At 38.2% G+C, this 18449-nt stretch overlaps 1 protein-coding gene across 1 annotated transcript in view; it reads right to left on the bottom strand.

Moving 5' to 3' along the window:
• loxl1 (lysyl oxidase-like 1) overlaps positions 1 to 18449 on the bottom strand; it is a 63032-nt gene that overhangs the window by 20680 nt on the left and 23903 nt on the right. The window contains exon 3 of the mRNA XM_062024293.1: positions 11799 to 11936. Coding sequence (XP_061880277.1) covers positions 11799 to 11936 — 138 coding nt within the window. The remainder of the gene's footprint in view (positions 1 to 11798; positions 11937 to 18449) is intronic.

Here is an 18449-nt window from a genome sequence, read left to right as displayed (position 1 = left end):
GAGAACCCCTGGTTTACACAGTACAGTACATATTCCGTACAATTGACCACTAAATGGTAACATTTTCAACTAGTTTAAGTCGGGGTCCAAGTTAATCAATTCATGGTAATGTGTGTAAGGTGTGTAATTTGTTGTGAGTTCATGCACTGTGTTGGTTTTGTTCTTTGAACAAGGTGATGTTCATTTTGTGCACCAGTAAAAAAACATATGACTTTTTCTTGAATTTGAAAACAAATATATATATATATTTCACTAAAGAAGGGTTCGGTGAATGTGCATATGAAACTGGTGGGGTTCGGTACCTCCAACAAGGTTAAGAACCACTGTACTAGAGTATTACAAAAAAATTTGAATAATCATATAGTTTTCATGTTATGTTAAACGTTTACGAATGCCTCCATTTGCGACCTTTTTGGTCTGCGAACCTTTAGTTCGAGCCAAATATGCTTCTGTGTGCGAACAATTTCTCGGCGTACGAACGCTTCATTCATTCATTCAGTCATTCATTCATTTTGTGTGCCGCTGGAAGCCTTACAGGCGCTGCCATTTTGATGACATCACTTCCTGGGCACCTACGCCACATCCTGTTTACATATTTGCAATGGCGCACGGATTGACTCGCAAATATGGAATAAACAAGTCCACATTTGCAACCATTATTATAAAAAAAAAAAAGTTTTTTATATGGTTGCTGACTTTGCCAAAGGGGTTACATATTTTGAAAAGGACAGAGAGAAAGTACAAGACCAGGTCTAAAAGCTGTATGGAGAAATGAGAAGCAGCTCGTATCTGACAGCATTGTCGAGGCTATCATTTGCGGAAAGCTTGCCATTTATATAGCAACTTGTTGTCCAAAAGTGAGCCTGCTGGAAGCAGCACGGAATAACAATTCAGACAAGCCATGGGTGGTTGGAAGAGTTTAAAAAGAGGAGCCGGCATTCACCGCCCGGTGCGGCGTGGTGAGGTTGCTGGCTTCAACAAAGCTGTCGTGAAGGAGTTTATCAAGGACTTTGAGGATTTTATCGGCAAAGGGGGATTCTAGTGCAGCAAGTCTTTATAACTGTGATGGGACGGAGGTTTTACTTGGAAACATATCTTTAAGCAGACATATAATACAGCAAGGGGAAGGCACAACCAGGACACAAGCCAATGAAGGATCGCCGTTTACAACTCCGAAACTCCCAGACTATTATTCAACTCAAGGAATAAAGGTAAAATGATTTTCCTTTTTTTGTTAATTTAGCAACATGGTTGGTAACGTTTCGGAGGGCAACAAAGGCAAAGGGACTTTTTTGTGTGCGCACGCATTGACAGTTAAGCTGGCTGTTGTTGTTGTGTTGTTTGAATGAAAAATAGATTGTTGAGCCATTACCACCCTGTAATGTTGGTTTGATGTATAAATAAATACATATGTACATATATATACATATACATATATCTAAATATATATATATACAGTATATACAGTATATATATATATATATATATATATATATATACATATATGTATATATATATATATATATATGTATATATATACATATATAAACATATATAGAGATACATATATACTGTATGTATATCATATATATATATATATATATATATATATACATATATATATATATATATATATATATATATATATATATATATATATATATATATATATATATATATATACATATATATATATATATATATATATATATATATATATATATATGTATATATATATATATATATATATATATATATATATATATATATATATATATATATATATATATATATATATATATACATATATATATATATATATATATATGTCTTAATTAGATTATCCAAAAAATAGTGCTCGATACCGTGGTAGAGCGTAATATGTATGTGTGGGGAAAAAATCACAAGACTATTTATCTCTACAGGCCTGTTTCATGAGGGGTTTTCCTCAATCCTCCTGAGGATTGAGGATAACCCCTCATGAAACAGGCCTGTAGAGATGAAATAGTCTTGTGATTTTTTCCCCACACATACATATATATATATATATATATATATATATATATATATATATATATATATATATATATATGCATCTATATATCTAGATACATATACACACACATATATATACATATATGTTTCACCCCCCCGGGACCCCAAAAGCGATAAACTGTAGAAAATGGATGGATGAATGGATATATATATATATATATATATATATATATATATATATATATATATATATATATATATATATATATATATATATATATATATATATATATATATATATGCACTGAACAGTGCAAAGGTATTTAAAACCACACCCAGCACATTTTATAGAATTTTTTTTTTTTTTACATATATTAGCAGCACCAGACCATAAGCCGCAGATATACCTGTATACCTAAACAAAAGATTTTGTCAATGTTTATTTCCATCCATCCATCCATCTTCTTCCGCTTATCCGAGGTCGGGTTGCCCTCTCCCCAGCCACTTCGTCCAGCTCTTCCCAGGGGATCCCGAGGCGTTCCCAGGCCAGCCGGCAGACATAGTCTTCCCAACGTGTCCTGGGTCTTCCCCGTGGCCTCCTACCAGTCGGACGTGCCCTAAACACCTCCCTAGGGAAGCGTTTGGGTGGCATCCTGACCAGATGCCCGAACTAACTCATCTGGCTCCTCTCAATGTTTATTTACATACCTTAATTGTTTCCAAATGGTGCCCGTCACATGGCAGTAAAATGGCTGATCAAACAAAACAGAAGTCATCCTCATGGACTATTAGCTGTGGAAGATAGCTCTCCAATCAGCTAAACAGACTCAATAACTCCACTGTAAGGTTTTGGTGAATTTACAAAACTGAAACAATACAAAAAGAATGTCATTGTAAGGAAATAATACTACAGACACTTGTAATTGTGTGAGCATATTCCCTATTGTCTCTAGCTTGACTATATTACAATAGCACGAACAAATATGCATAAAAACAATCCTACAGACAGCACACATTTTAAGCATGAATTGGTTTAGTTATAATGTACAACTTACAAACAATGTTTGGAATGATGAATGAACGCTATGGACTGTTTTACTTCCGGTTCAAGGCATTAAAACAGCAAGTACATTTTCAAACCGCAACACCTGCAGTGAGCAAACTCGTCCAAAAGATGGCGCCATAGCACAAACAATAACACACTTTTTGTATTGTTTGTTGTTGAATCCAAAACATTATGTCTGTTAGCAAAGAAAACCCCATAAATTAGCTCCACCGTTTGATAAGCCGCAGGATTCAAAGTGGCTTATAGTCCGATAAATATGGTATTTATGTTTACATTGAGGCAGCACGGTGGCAGAGGGGTTAGTGCGTCTGCCTCACAATACGAAGGTCCTGAGTAGTCGTGGAGTTTGCATGTTCTCCCCGTGACTGTGTGTGTTCCCTCCGGGTACTCCGGCTTCCTCCCACCTCCAAAGACATGCACCTGGGGATAGGTTGATTGGCAACACTAAATTGGCCCTAGTGTGTGAATGTGAGTGTGAATGTTGTCTGTCTATCTGTGTTGGCCCTGCGATGAGGTGGCGACTTGTCCAGGGTGTACCCCGCCTTCCGCCCGATTGTAGCTGAGATAGGCTCCAGCGCCCCCCGCGACCCCGAAGGGAATAAGCGGTAGAAAATGGATGGATGGATGTTTACATTGACTCTTATGGGGAATTCTGCTTTACTCTACAAACTTTTTTAGTTTGCTAACCATGTTCAAGAACCTATTAAGTTCGTAAATATGAGTCTCCACGTATTAATATTGAATATTTACAGTATTTATATTATACTGTACATAGTAGAGAATGTGAAAGGTAAAGTGCATCGTAGGAAGACAAAAAGAAACACGTTCTTCATGAAGAAAAAATGTAATTTTCAAAAGTAATACTGACAATCACAATAACTGGTTTCAAAAATACCCACCACATGATATGATGTTCATTCAAAAATACAGACGGTGCATTTTCTTAGTGTTCTCGTGCTGAGAAAGCTGTGAGCGTTTGTGGTTAAAAGCCAAGTTGTCAACTGCAGAGCTTATTGAGTAGAAATGTAGGCCAGCACAGTTGATAGCCAGAATCCAGCTAAGAGATTTTCCTCCCTTAAAGAGATTTCTTTACAAGCAAACACCGTGCCCCAGTAACCCATATTCATGCCATCGTACTTGAGCGGCTATGTGATCCGGTGTCACGGATTGACAGCAAATACATTTTTTTTTTAAAAAGATTGATTTGTCAACTCGGAGAACACAGTCAGTGGGAATGATTACCTTGGCTTTTTGCCTACTGGCTTTGGCTGTGTCAATGCCAAGTGAAAAAAAAAAAACAACAAAAAAAACAATCTCCTAATGGCCGCTCACATTCCTTCTTGATGAAGATAGTCAGGCAAAAGGGAGCTTGGCACGCTTGGTCGGTGGTGGGCACGCTGGCTAAGACAACATCCCGTCTGCATGGAGCATAACGTCATAAAACATGAGCAATAAGCCCCAGAATTCACACGGAATTCCTGAGTGACATTCAATTTGTTCCACTAGTGCCTTCTCCGCAGCCAAGGCAAATATTTCAACATGGAGAGAGGCAAGGATGCCAATAACATATCTTTAGAGGACACGGCATACAGGAATCTGACCTGTGCTATCCTGTTTGTAAAGGTCTCACCTACTCCACGTGTTTCTTGTCAAAACAGGAACTTTACTGATGTTGAATCAAGCAAAATCATGGAGTGGACCGGGTTCAAAGTTCTATGGCCACAATCTTTAAACTCTTGTCGAATGGAATGCTGCATGTTTTCAAAGAAAACCCTAGATGGCTTTGCTAGTAAGGCAGTTAGGGGCCCGATCTAATAAAAGTTTGTGTGTCCCTTCTTTCTTTTGACACTGGCCGAATCCCGCCGGTCCTACCGGGCACGATTCACATTCAATAATGGAAATAATAATGGAAGTACAATTGTTTGTACATAGTATATAAATTGGTACAAAGGTTTAACATGTCTACAAGGATATTTCACATGCCTTTACTGTGTATATAATTGAACTGTGTTTATGTTATGTATAATGTGTATTTATAATATGTTGTACAATGGACATTCAATAATTTTCGGAAGTTTATTTTGTACTTGACATTGTTTATAGGGTTAGGCGCAATAAGTGTTCAACTTCAGCCTAAACCCTTTCGGTCTGCAACATTTTCATTTTCAATTTAAGAATGTACAACTGTTTGTTTATTTTGTTGACGATTGACCGAAGAATAATAATAAACTAATAAACATCAAATCCAACAGTGCCATGTTACGATACCTGGGTTGCGAGTGATGTGAAGTGAAGTGAATTATATTTATATTGCGCTTTTCTCTTGTGACTCAAAGCGCTTTACATAGTGAAAGCCAATAGTCTAAGTTACAATTAAACCAGTGTGGGTGGCACTGGGAGCAGGTGGGTAAAGTGTCTTGCCGAAGGACACAATGGCAGTGACTAGGATGGCGGAAGCGGGGATCGAACCTGGAACTCTCATGTTGCTGGCATGGCCACTTTACCAACCGAGCTATACCACTCACGTCTCACTAAGCGATCACTCCAGCAGCACTGAGAGCGGACTGAGCCAAACTACCTCTAGGCAATTCAGTTCAGTTCAGTTTCAGTTTATTTGGAACATGCATGAGATACATATTTCCAGTTATTTGATTACAGCACGTCCGAAAAGGAGTAGGAAGAAGCTGAGCTTATTTAATCCTACCCCTTTTCATACCATAGCAATTGTATCCTATGTCCTTGTTCTCTGTAATATAACAGTGAACAAATAAATAATAAACAAATTTGGCAATATTTTATTGACTCAAAAACTGTTTCAACGTAAGTTAAGTAAGGCTCCACTTTTCCAAAAATGCGCTAGCTAGGTGTTAATATACTTTGGCTATGCAGTTGACATGCTACTGATTAGCGTTCATGTTTTTTTAAGAGCAGGCTCGACCCACCTTTTTGATTTGGCTTGAAGACCGAAACTGTTCTGCGGCCGCTGTTTTGCAACTTGATTTAGTACGTCTAGAAAGGACGTGCAAGCTGACAGTTGCGCAGAAATAGCTGTGAGAAAGTATGCGTTTCAACATACTTGGACTGTCAAAAATAAAGGTATTAGACCTAGTGTTTATTCTACAGTATAATGTTCTTATTTGATAGCTGCTGAATGACTTAATGGGATGATTAAAACAAGTTCAATTGATGCGTTTTGGTATCGTTGTCTTTTTTTATGACGTACATTTTTTCACTTATATCAAAAATAACTTTTTGCCATATGCATTTTCTTGCGTCTGGATCATTCCAGCGTACACTGTCAGTTAGTGCCAGCATCTTCCAAGAGCACACCTTCAGACTTTAAAAACGTGGGTTACATTGTAGATGCACCGCAGGACTGTCTCTAAAATGCCCCGAAAAAGTGGTACATACTTTAGGTATCTGCTGCATGTTTCAAAACATAGCAAAACCCCACAGGTAGAAGTATGATAAAATGATTGTGCAGTAAATTGTACAGGCCGGTTTCTGTCGCTAGCAGTCGACCAGGTGACACTGCTATGAGGATGTTGAGGACAGCTTCCAGGAAAACGAGAAGGCTGGAGCAGTGTTGCTGGATCTTATAGCTGCCTATGACATCGTCTGGCACAGTGGACTCTAAAGCTACTAAAGACCATCCCAGACTGGCATATTGTGAAGTTGTCACCCTACAAACCAGTAATGAACAACACGTAGGCTTATGAGGCTGAGGAATGTCGTTCCGCAAGGGTCTGTCTTCACACCTATAATGTTCAACATATATATATATATATATATATATATATATATATATATATATATATATATATATATTATATATATATATATATATATATATATATATATATATATATATATATATATATATATGTGGGAAAAAAATCACAAGACTATTTCATCTCTACAGGCCTGTTTCATGAGGGGTTTCCTCAATCCTCAGGAGATTTTAATGGAAGCATTCACATACCATGGTTTATATAGGGCACAGAGCGGGTGGGTACAGGATAAACAGTTTCTCTTTTAAGCATAGGTTGCATCTTGCTTGTTTACCAAGCAAAGGTAATACGCAAGGACATTAACACATCCGACACATACGTAGGATTAACTGAGGGAGAATTCAAAACCAGATGGAACAATCACAAGGCTTCTTTCAGATGCAAAAGACTCCGGAACACTACAGAACTCAGCAAACACATTTGGAATCTCAAAGACAATAATGTTGAATACTCAATAACATGGCAAATTCTTGCATCCAGCACACCTTACAACAGTGGTAACAAAAGATGCAACCTATGCTTAAAAGAGAAACTGTTTATCATATACCGTCCAGAGTTGTCATCCCTCAACAAACGCAGCGAAATTGTATCAGCATGCCGTCACAGAAGGAAACACCTCCTAGGTAACACATGAGTCAATCACCACGCCCCCACGCCCCCACGCCTGCCTGTACCCACCCGCTCTGTGCCCTATATAAACCATGGTATGTGAATGCTTCCATTAAAATATCCTGAGGATTGAGGAAACCCCTCATGAAACAGGCCTGTAGAGATGAAATAGTCTATATATATATATATATATATATATATATATATATATATATATATATATATATATATATATATATATATATATATATATATATATATATATATATATATATATATATATATATATATATATATATATATATATATATATATATATATATATATATATATATATATATATATATATATATATATATATATATGATCCACTGGAGACAGCATCCTGGAAATATGGCTGAAGACCTGGCCATCATGATGCATCGACTAACATTGAAGGCGATGGAAGATGGCCTAAACCAGGACATGAGTATGTTGGCAGCCTACCTGCGCAAGTGGCGTCTACAGCTTAGCATTGGCAAGACAGAGTCAGCAGCTTACCACCTCAACAACAGCGAAGCAAAAAGGGAACTGAATGTATTTATTCACAAGCGCCTGGAGTTCCAAAAATCCCTGCGGTACCTTGGTTTACACCTGGATATTTCACTCCCCTTCAATCAACACCTTGAAGAAGTGACGGCCAAACTGTCATCAAGAGGCCCACTAATCCGGCGTCTTGCCGGCACTAGCTGGGGTACATCTCTACGCAAGCCCTGGTCTTCTGTGCCACAGCCTGGTGCAGAATAGGGATGTGCGTATCGATCCTGTGGTATCGATATATCGATACTCACACGCTACTCATTTGGCATTCCTTTTCTGAAAAAAGTATCGATATAAACCAAAAAACGGCGTGTGGGGGGTGCAAGCATCACTTTCAGATGTTTTTGATTACTTACTTAACTTACTATGTGCTGGGACACCCCTGTACCTGGCAGAGTATAGAGCTGGCCCAGTCACGTCACAGGAGACAGCGAATGAGCGTTGTCAACGTGCAACACACACACAGCCAGCCGACAGCGTTGTTACTTTTCCTGAACAGCAATCTGAGACTTCAGTAAAGTGTGACGTGTGACGACATATCTCGAGTACACTAAAGGTGTGATGGTGTCAGACATTTTTGTAGATCATTTTTCCAAGTTCATTTTCTCAGGGAACTGTCTTTTGTATGCAGGTTTATAGGACAAGGAAATCTTAGTTTATTGTGATAAGGAAATTATTGACTTTGCTTCAGAGAAGTGTTATAAGTTTACTTCCACAAAGAGGTTTGAAACATAACATTGTTATGAATAAATGTTTTTTTAAGCTTTTTCTACCAATACTTTTTTTTTGAGAAATAAGAAAAGTGAAAATGCGTATATTTTTGTTTATATTTAATTTATTTTTCATATTTATGTTATTTATTTTAATTGTACTTTTATTATATATTGACCATAATGAATGTGGTATAAATGGTCTGTATTTGTCTTGTGATTTGTCTTAAATAATAACAATAGTAATAATATTTTTGACTGACAAAAATTGCAATAAGAAATTAATGGTATCAGTATCGGTATCGATATTGATGAAAATGCAAGAAAAAGTATTGGTATCGTATCGAATCCTAAAAGTGTGGTATCGCCCATCCCTAGTGCAGAAGCCTGCATGCCACGAAGGTTGACGTTGCCACAAACAACACTCTTTGGACCATAACTTGCTGCCTGAAAACACCCCAGTGTGCCACCTGCCAATACTAGCAGGAATTGCTCCGGGCAGGATTTCGACAAGAGGCTGCTACCCTCGCCCTAGCAAGGAAAGCCCAGAGACATGATTGGCATATCCTGAAAAACACCACCACAGCAGTGATGCCTGACTGAAGTCCCGCCACCTTTATGCCGGGGCGGCACAAGAGCTGCTCAGGTCCATCCCTGAAGACCTTTCTACAGAGGCATGGCTGGCGGCAGCCTGGAATAAGGAGTGGGAGTCTGCCGGACCCACACGCATCCACTGTTACATCCAGGACCCAGGAGGCGGCATTAAAAGAAAGGAATCGCCACGCCGGCAATGGACTCTGCTGAACCGCATGCATATTTGGGTCGGCTGCTTAAAATCATCTTTAAGGAAGTGGGGGTTGGCGAACGGAGCATGATGTGGGTGAGGGGAGTCAGAGTAGACCGCTGTACAAACTACCTTCAGAGGCCGGCCTCTTCGATTTGGGACCTGAGAAGAGGCCGAGGCTATACGCTACTACGCTGGACATCTGATCATGATGGCACACCGAAGAAAAAAAAAGTATTTTGTTAAGACCCTGAGATCAGATAGGGTAACGTTATTTCCCTTTTTTAACGGATCAGCAATATTTACCGCAGCACTGGGACAATTTTATTCACGTGAACAATTCTTTCAAAATCGATGCATGCTCAGGGAGACACACCTACATTTGCATTCCAACAAGGAGCTGGTCTTGACCCGTGGCTAATTAAAGTTAATGTACCAATGATTAGGTGTGGTGACTAGGTGTGGTGAGATTTCTCACTAGAAAGTCGATCAAGAAACTGCGGCCTAGGGTGTCCTGGTGCCAAGTGCACATGTGGACACCCTTATGTTTGAACATGGTGTTTGTTATGGATAATCTGTGACGAGCACAAAAGTCCAATAACAAAACACCACTCGGGTTCAGATCCGGGCGGCCATTCTTCCCAATCACGCCTCTCCAGGTTTTACTGTCATTGCCAACATGAGCGTTGAAGTTCTCCAGTAGGACAAGGGACAAGAGCACTTTCTAGTACTACCTCGAGTGTATCCAAACAGGGTGGGGGTACTCTGAACTGCTGTTTGGTGCATAAGCACAAACAACAGTCAGGACCCATCCCCCCCACCCGAAGGCGGAGCGAAGCTACCCTCTCGTCCACTAGGTTGAACTCCAACGTGCAGGCTTTGAGCCGGGGGACAACAAGAATTGCAACCCCAGCCCGTCGCCTCTCACTGCGTGCAACGCCAGTGTGGAAGAGAGTCCAGCCCCTCTCTAGAGAACTGGTTCCAGAACCCTTGCTGTGCATTGAAGTGAGTCCGACTATATCCAGCCGGAACTTCTCCACCTCGCGCACTAGCTCAGGCTCCTTCCCCCCCAGCGAGGTGACATTCCACATCCCAAGAGTTAGCTTATGTAGCCGAGGATCGGACCGCCAAGTGCCCTGCCTTCAGCTGCCGCCCAGCTCACATCGCACCCGACCTCTATGGCCCCTCCCATGAGTGGTGAGCCCATTGGAGGGGGGACCCATGTTGCCTCGTCGGGCTGTGCCCAGCCAAGCCCCATGGGGACAGGCCAGGCCACCAGGCACTCACAATCGTGCCCCAACTCCGGGCCTGGGTACAGAGGGGGGCCCTGGTGACCCGCGTCCGGGCGAGGGAAATCCGAGTCTCGGTTCTTCTATTTCCATAGAAGTCTTCGAGCTGCTCTTTGTCTGCTTAATCCATAAATTAAATTTTTCTCTGAGCTTATATTTCTGCTCTGTTGTTGACAAGAATTGTTGTACATTCTTGGGTAGCAGGTTATAGTTTGCTTGGTACATCATTTTAGCTGTTTGCAAATGCACCAAATCATTGAATTTCATCCATCCCATCCATCCATTTTCTACCACTTGTCCCTTTTGGGGTCGCGGGGGGTGCTGTAGCCTATCTCAGTTGCATTAGGGCAGAAGGCGGGGTACACCCTGGACAAGTCACCACCTCATCGCAGGGCCAACACAGATAGACAACATTCACACTCACATTCACACACTAGGGCCAATTTAGTGTTGCCAATCAACCTATCCCCAGGTGCATGAGTTTGGAGGTGGGAGGAAGCCGGAGTACCCGGAAGGAACCCACACAGTCACGGGGAGAACATGCAAACTCCAAACAGCAAGATCCAGAGCCCGGGATTGAACTCAGGACTACTCAGGACCTTCGTATTGTGAGGCTCATGCACTAACCCCTGTGCCACCGTGCTGCCTCATTGAATTTCAATACTGTATGTTCGAATGAATAAATAAAGGCTTTGTATGTTCTCTATATCCAACGTTATGTATTATTCTAACTGACGACAACAACAACAATATTGGTATTTCAGGCAAAGTCTCCAGGGTCATGTCAGAAAATGTTTGTCGTTTCTAACACTTGCAATTTTATGGAAAACCATGTAAGCTCACTTTGTTTGTACCACTGCCAGATGTTTTATATCAACATAAGCAAACACATCCATGAAAAAAGCCATGAAAAAAATAAATAAAAATGCTGCGTGACTAGCTAGGGTAAACACGTGTTTTCAATGAAGTGCTTACTGGTGACAGCTGTGCCACTCCCAGGTATGATGTGGCCTGTTGGGCATGAAGTCAGCGGTCCCCCTGTTCTTCACCCTCTGTGGGAAGCGCAGCAGAACTCGCATGTCGTAGTCCTTGGTCTCTGGGTCATAGGCGGAGCTGAATGGTGGACAGATAAAAAAAAAAAAAAAACGACACAGAACAAAGATTAGACTTAAAAGCTGGAGAGATTTGTGGCAAATAATTCATCCGACAGATCACAACCATGCCGTCGGTGTGCAGAGGCAACCCCGCGTGATATACACTCTTGTTACGGCATTCTCTTGTGTGTGAACCAGGGAGGCGCAACCTCGAGCTGGCGCTGCCGACTGAAGATCCGAGCCATTCATCTTGCGGCGGCTTGTTGACATTGGAGTGTACGGCAAATTACAGCGGCCCATCTGGCGGTGATTGCCGCAAACTCAGACAGGATATGAAAGGGCTTTGAGGGATGGCGGTGCGCTTGTGAGGAAATGATACAGTGAGGATGCAACACAAACGTAGGGAGTCCTGTAGTATTTTTAGTGGCTAGTCAGTCAAAAGGACCTTGGCCCCACAAATAAGTCAGGAATAATGTTAAAATCTGTGTCACAACCTCTCTGGTACTGTAGGTCTGGTTTTGTGTTAGGTTCATATGAAGGATCATTTGTGTCTATTACAAAAGCTTTCTTGGACATTGAATTTTTTGCGTTTGAATCTTAGGAACTGAACTTTTTTTTACATCAAATCATGCTGACAAATTAATTGAATTGCTAGGATTTACATGACGTCAGGTCCGGCTCATCGAATATGCCCGGTGGTCTAGCCAGTGTCTGTTTTTAGTGGGTATTAGGCGCCTTTTGCTTTTCTCGAAGAAAAAGGCTTGCGTTTTTTTTGGCTGTACGTCCCGTTCAAATCACGAAAAGGATAAATGTTACTTCAGAGTTCCTCGAAAGGGCATCAAGAAGGGCGGAAGAGTGCGAGATTTTACGAAAGCCGACGAGTAAAGCAGCTCACACTCCAGTCCAAGGGAGCAGAGTCAAAGAACTCTGTTATGTTGTATTTAATTTTTTATCATATGTGTGCTATTTTTCTTTTTCTCTCTCTTTCTTTTATTTGTCTTTTAAATAGTAATTTTACTGCCTTTTTTTACATTATGGCCAGGGGACTACAGAGGAAAACTAGCCTTCTAGGCTAATTCTGGCTTTTTTAACCATGTGTAGTCATGTGTTTTATGAAATTGCATTGTCCCCTTTGAAATAAACTAATCTTAATCTTAATCTTAACGCACAAATTTGCAGTTTTCACTTCATCAAAGGTTTGTTTGATATACTTTTCATATACTTTACTGGTTTAGTATTTCCCAAATTAAGTATTATCTTGATATTGTTTGCATTTTTATTTTTTAACAAACAGAAACCAGAAAGTCAGGGTCAAGTGATACTTTGTCAGGAAAGGTATTTCTGCATCTCTCCTTTTGTTTATTTTGTGCACAAATGTGTCAGAGTACATATGACAACAGGACAAAAATCAAATATGAAGATGATTCAGTAATTGTTAGTTTGTTCCATGGATATGCAGTCATGGGTGTCAGATGTCGGTTGCTATTATTTGTAGTTTGTTTACATGGACGCGTCCTCAAAAGACGCAAAGTTGAATCATGAAATGCGACCTTACCCGAGCAAAAATGATGCATATTTGGGGTGTCAAACATACGGCAGGCGGGCCACAGGTTTTATCCGGCCCGCGGGATGCGTTTGCTAAGTATAAAAATGAGCCAACATTTTTGGATGAAAGAAACTGCTGTTCTAAATGTGTCCACTAGATGTCGCAATAGCAAGTATTTGTATATTTGTAGATTATACTACATATGTAAAACAAAATAAACCACATGATGTTAGTATACCAGTCGAGGAAAATGAGCAAACTACATAAATAACATACTGTAATTTGATTTTGAAATTATTTTTTTATCTTGATAGATTGAAAATTAACATCCATAAAGTTGAATGATGAACATTATCACATCATTTATTCACAAAGTATAAATAACGACAAATAATATTAACCGCAACATGTAAGTGTAAAAAAACAACAACAACATTATGATTTGTACATTTTCAGAATGTGCTTGTTCTAATTTTAAACAAAGAAAACAATCTGAAGTTGTCTTTATTTTTAAGTTATCGTACCGTGATTTTACCAGTCCGGCCCACTTGGGAATATATTTTTTCCCACCGATTGATTGGCCCCCGATCTAAAATGAGTTTGACACACCTGTGGTAGAGTCTTGATACCAATGTCTTTGACCCACCCACACACAAATAAGCTGTAGACCTCCATACTTTTCCAAGTTTTCATCTGTTTTGTCATGTAGAATGTAGGGGTTGCAACGATTAGTCGACAAATGTTCTCACACTTATGAAGTGTGAGAACATTTCCCCTCATTCTTGTGAAAAACATGAATACCTTGCTCATTTTGCAAAGCGGACTTTGTTTTTACAGCTGTAGATCTGTAATACGCGAGCATTTAAAACGGAGGCCTGATGTCGGACGTCTGGAGAGTGGATGCGGTCCCAGCCTTGGTAAGATTGTTAGCTTGTTTTGTGCCTTGCTAGCTAGCTAAAAAGTGTGAGACAAAGTTGTGTGAAAAATAGATTTAACTATCATTTTAGCCATTTTAGCCTTTTTTATTCCTTTTTTTTATATTGAGACAAAGATTATTTATGTATTTAATATTTGTTTGCTTACTATGGTATACTATGTATTTATTATTTATTTGTTCACTGTTCTGTTACAGAGGACAAGGAAATTGGCTAAAATTGCTATAGTATGAAAAGGGGGCAGGATTAAATAAGTTCTGCTTCTTCCTACTCCTTTTCGGACGTGCTGTAATGAAACAACCGGAATTGGGTGATGCATTACATTGTATCGTATGCATGTTCCAAATAAACTGAAACTGAACTGAACTGAACTGAAAGTCAGCCAGCTTTGTCTACATCAATTCAAGTACCGTATTTTTCGGATTCTAAATTGCAGTTTTTTTCATAGTTTGGCCGAGGGTGCGATTTATACTCTGGAGCGATTCATGTATGAAATTATTAACACATTACCGTAAAATATCAAATAATATTATTTAGAAGCGACACTGAGGAAGAAGATTTCATCGGATTTAGCGATTAGGAGTGACAGATTGTTTGGTAAACGTATAGCATGTTCTATATGTTATAGTTATTTGAATGACTCTTACCATAATATGTTACGTTAACATACCAGGCACGTTCTCAGTTTGTTATTTATGCGTCATATAACGTACACTTATTCAGCCTGTTGTTTATTTATTTTAAATTGTCTTTCAAATGTCTATTCTTGATGTTGGGTTTTATCAAATAAATTTCCCCCAAAAATGCGACTTATACTCCAGTGCGACTTATACATGTTTTTTTCCTTCTTTATTATGCATTTTCGGCCGGTGCGATTTATACTCCGGAGCGATTTATAATCCGAAAAATACGCTACTTTAGTTTGCAACGCTGTAAAAAAAAGGCTCAAGAACAAACGTGAAGCATGCACAGAGATACAGACAGGCACCAATGCGGATGTATCATAAGATTAAACATACAATCAGTTAAATAGCCAACATTTTAAGAATTAATCAAAGATGGAATTCAACACATTGAGTCTATTAAAGTGCTAAAACTGCCAAGAGTTAATCAACATAAATCATGGCCTAACATAAATCATGATCATAAATTGGTTAAAGTTGATTTCATTTTTTCACCGTACTTACCCTAAATGTGTATTCATGTCATATTAGGCTCCAGTGTTGCTGTTTTAACATTAGAGCTTTTATCCAATTAGAAGTCAGCTAGCTTGTTGCCAGCACTGTATTAAATCTGCCGAGGCCTTCTGAATCAACAATGCGGCGATATATTCTGTGCAGTGTAGGTGAACGGGGCACATACAGTTGATAGACAGTTGCGATAGCCAATCAGATCACGAGTCGTTTGAGTTTGAGTTTATTTCGACCATGCAAGCATACAACATGATACATCACAATTTCCAGTTTCTCTTTTCAACATGTTCGAAAAGGAGTAGGAAAAAGCAGAGCTTATTTAATCCTACCCCTTTTCTTTTACATAACAGTTGCTAAAACTTTTGTTCACTTCCTGTTCTCAATTTATTCACAATATACTAAATAAATAAATCAATAAATAAATAATACTCGGTGAAGTAAGTTACATTTCATATGGTGAGATGAGTAAGATTATTTTGAAAATGAATGGATGGATGAAATAAATTCAGAATGTTTATCATGGTTCTTCTTCTTTGTACTTTGTAAACACTTTAAGTTTGAAGAGTTTCCTGAAGTGGATCATATTAGTACATTGTTTCATTGCTTTGCTTAATCCATTCCATCATTTAATTCCACATACTGATATACTGAAGGTCTTAAGTGTTGTACGTGCAAACAAATGTTTTAAATTACATTTTTCTCTAAGATTATATTTCTCCTCTTTTTTTGTGAAGAACTGTTGTATATTCTTGGGTAGCAGGTTATAGTTTACTTTATGTATAACTTTAGCTGTTTGCAAATCCACTATGTCGTGGAATTTCAGTATTTTTGATCCAAATAAATAAAGGGGTTGTATGTTCTCTGGACATACAAACAAGCCCTTCTTGTCCCATAACAAGAAGATAGAAAAAGAAGAAGCATATCAACTACGGCGTCGGTGCGCAATTTTTCAGGATTTATGTGGATCCCAAATCCAGATCAGCAGGTACCAGAAGGTAAGAAAAGTTGCTTTTTCATAATATTACAGTTAGAGTTAGAGTTAGAGTTTGAGTTTATTTCGAACATGCAAGCATACAACATGATACATCACAATTTCCAGTTTCTCTTTTCAACATGTTCGAAAAGGAGTAGGAAGAAGCAGAGCTTATTTAATCCTACCCCTTTTCTTTACATAACAGTTGCTGAAACTTTTTTTATTCACTTCCTGTTCTCAATGTATTCACAATAACTCCATAGGTAATCACAATAAAAATAAATAAATAAATAATAGTAAGAATTTAATAATAATAATTGGTGAAGTAAGTCATATTTCATGTGTTGAGATAAGTAAGATTACTTTAAGAATGAATGAATGGATGGATGAATTAAATTGAGAATGTTTGTCATGGTTCTTCTTCTTTGTACTTTGTAAACACTTTAAGTTTGAAGAGTTTCTTGAAGTGGATCATATTAGTACATTGTTTGATTGCTTTGCTTATTCCATTCCATAATTTAATTCCACATACTGATATACTGAAGGTCTTAAGTGTTGTACGTGCGTACAAATGTTTTAAATTAAATTTTTCTCTAAGATTATATTTCTCCTCTTTTGTTGAGAAGAATTGTTGTATATTCTTGGGTAGCAGGTTATAGTTTGCTTTGTGCATAATTTTAGCTGTTTGCAAATTCACTATGTCGTGGAATTTCAGTATCTTTGATTCAATAAATAAAGGATTTGTATGTTCTCTATATCCAACATTATGTATTATTCTAACTGATCTTTTTTGTAACACCGTTAATGAATGAAGTGTACTTTTGTAATTATTTCCCCATATTTCTACACAGTAGCTCAGATATGGTAACACTAGTGAGCAGTATAGACTATGAAGTGATTTTTTGTCTAGAACATGTTTTGCTTTATTCATTATTGACGTGTTTCTTGCTACTTTATGTTGTATATTTTTTACGTGAGATTTCCAGTTCAATTTATCATCAATCATTATACCTAGAAATTTGGTTTCATTTACTCTTTCAATTTCTATTCCGTCTATTTGTATTTGTGTTTGACTTTCTCTACTACTGTTACCAAATAGCATTATTTTAGTTTTGCTGAGATTCAACGATAATCTATTTTTGTCAAACCATCTTTTTAATTTGTTAATTTCTTCTGTTATTATTTGTATTATTTCCTGTGTGTTCTCTCCTGAACAAAACGCTGTTGTATCATCCGCAAATAATACTAACTTTAAATCTTTTGTAACTTTACAAATGTCATTTATATAGAGATTGAATAATTTAGGTCCTAATATTGATCCCTGAGGTACACCACAGGATATATTTAGTGTTGTAGACATGTGTTCGCCTAGCTTCACGTATTGTTTCCTGTTCGTTAGATAACTTCTTATCCAGTTTAAGACTAACCCTCTGATGCCATATCGTTCTAGTTTTTTGATTAAAATATTGTGATTAATTGTGTCAAATGCTTTAGTTAGATCCATAAAAACTGCTGCTGCACATTTTTTACTGTCTATTGCATTGGTAATTTCCTCTGTTATTTCAATTAAAGCCATTGAAGTTGAGACATTAGCTCTGTATCCATATTGGTTCTCTTCGAGTATTCTATTTTTATTTATGAAACTCTCTAATCTGTTATTAAACAGTTTTTCAATGATTTTAGAAAATTGTGGAAGTAAAGAAACAGGTCTATAATTTGCAAATTGATGTTTATCTCCAGTCTTATAAATTGGTGCAACTTTAGCTATTTTCATTTTGTTTGGGAATGTACCTGTTTGAAATGATAGATTACTAATATACATTAATGGTCCTGAGATCTCTTCTAGGAAACAAAACGCCAGATAGTATGTCTTACCTTATACACA

The sequence above is a fragment of the Entelurus aequoreus genome, linkage group LG02 (assembly GCF_033978785.1).
Source record: "Entelurus aequoreus isolate RoL-2023_Sb linkage group LG02, RoL_Eaeq_v1.1, whole genome shotgun sequence".
Lineage (NCBI taxonomy): Eukaryota > Metazoa > Chordata > Actinopteri > Syngnathiformes > Syngnathidae > Entelurus > Entelurus aequoreus.
Note: the sequence above shows the minus strand (reverse complement) of the source record. Positions and strands in the feature narration are given on the sequence as shown.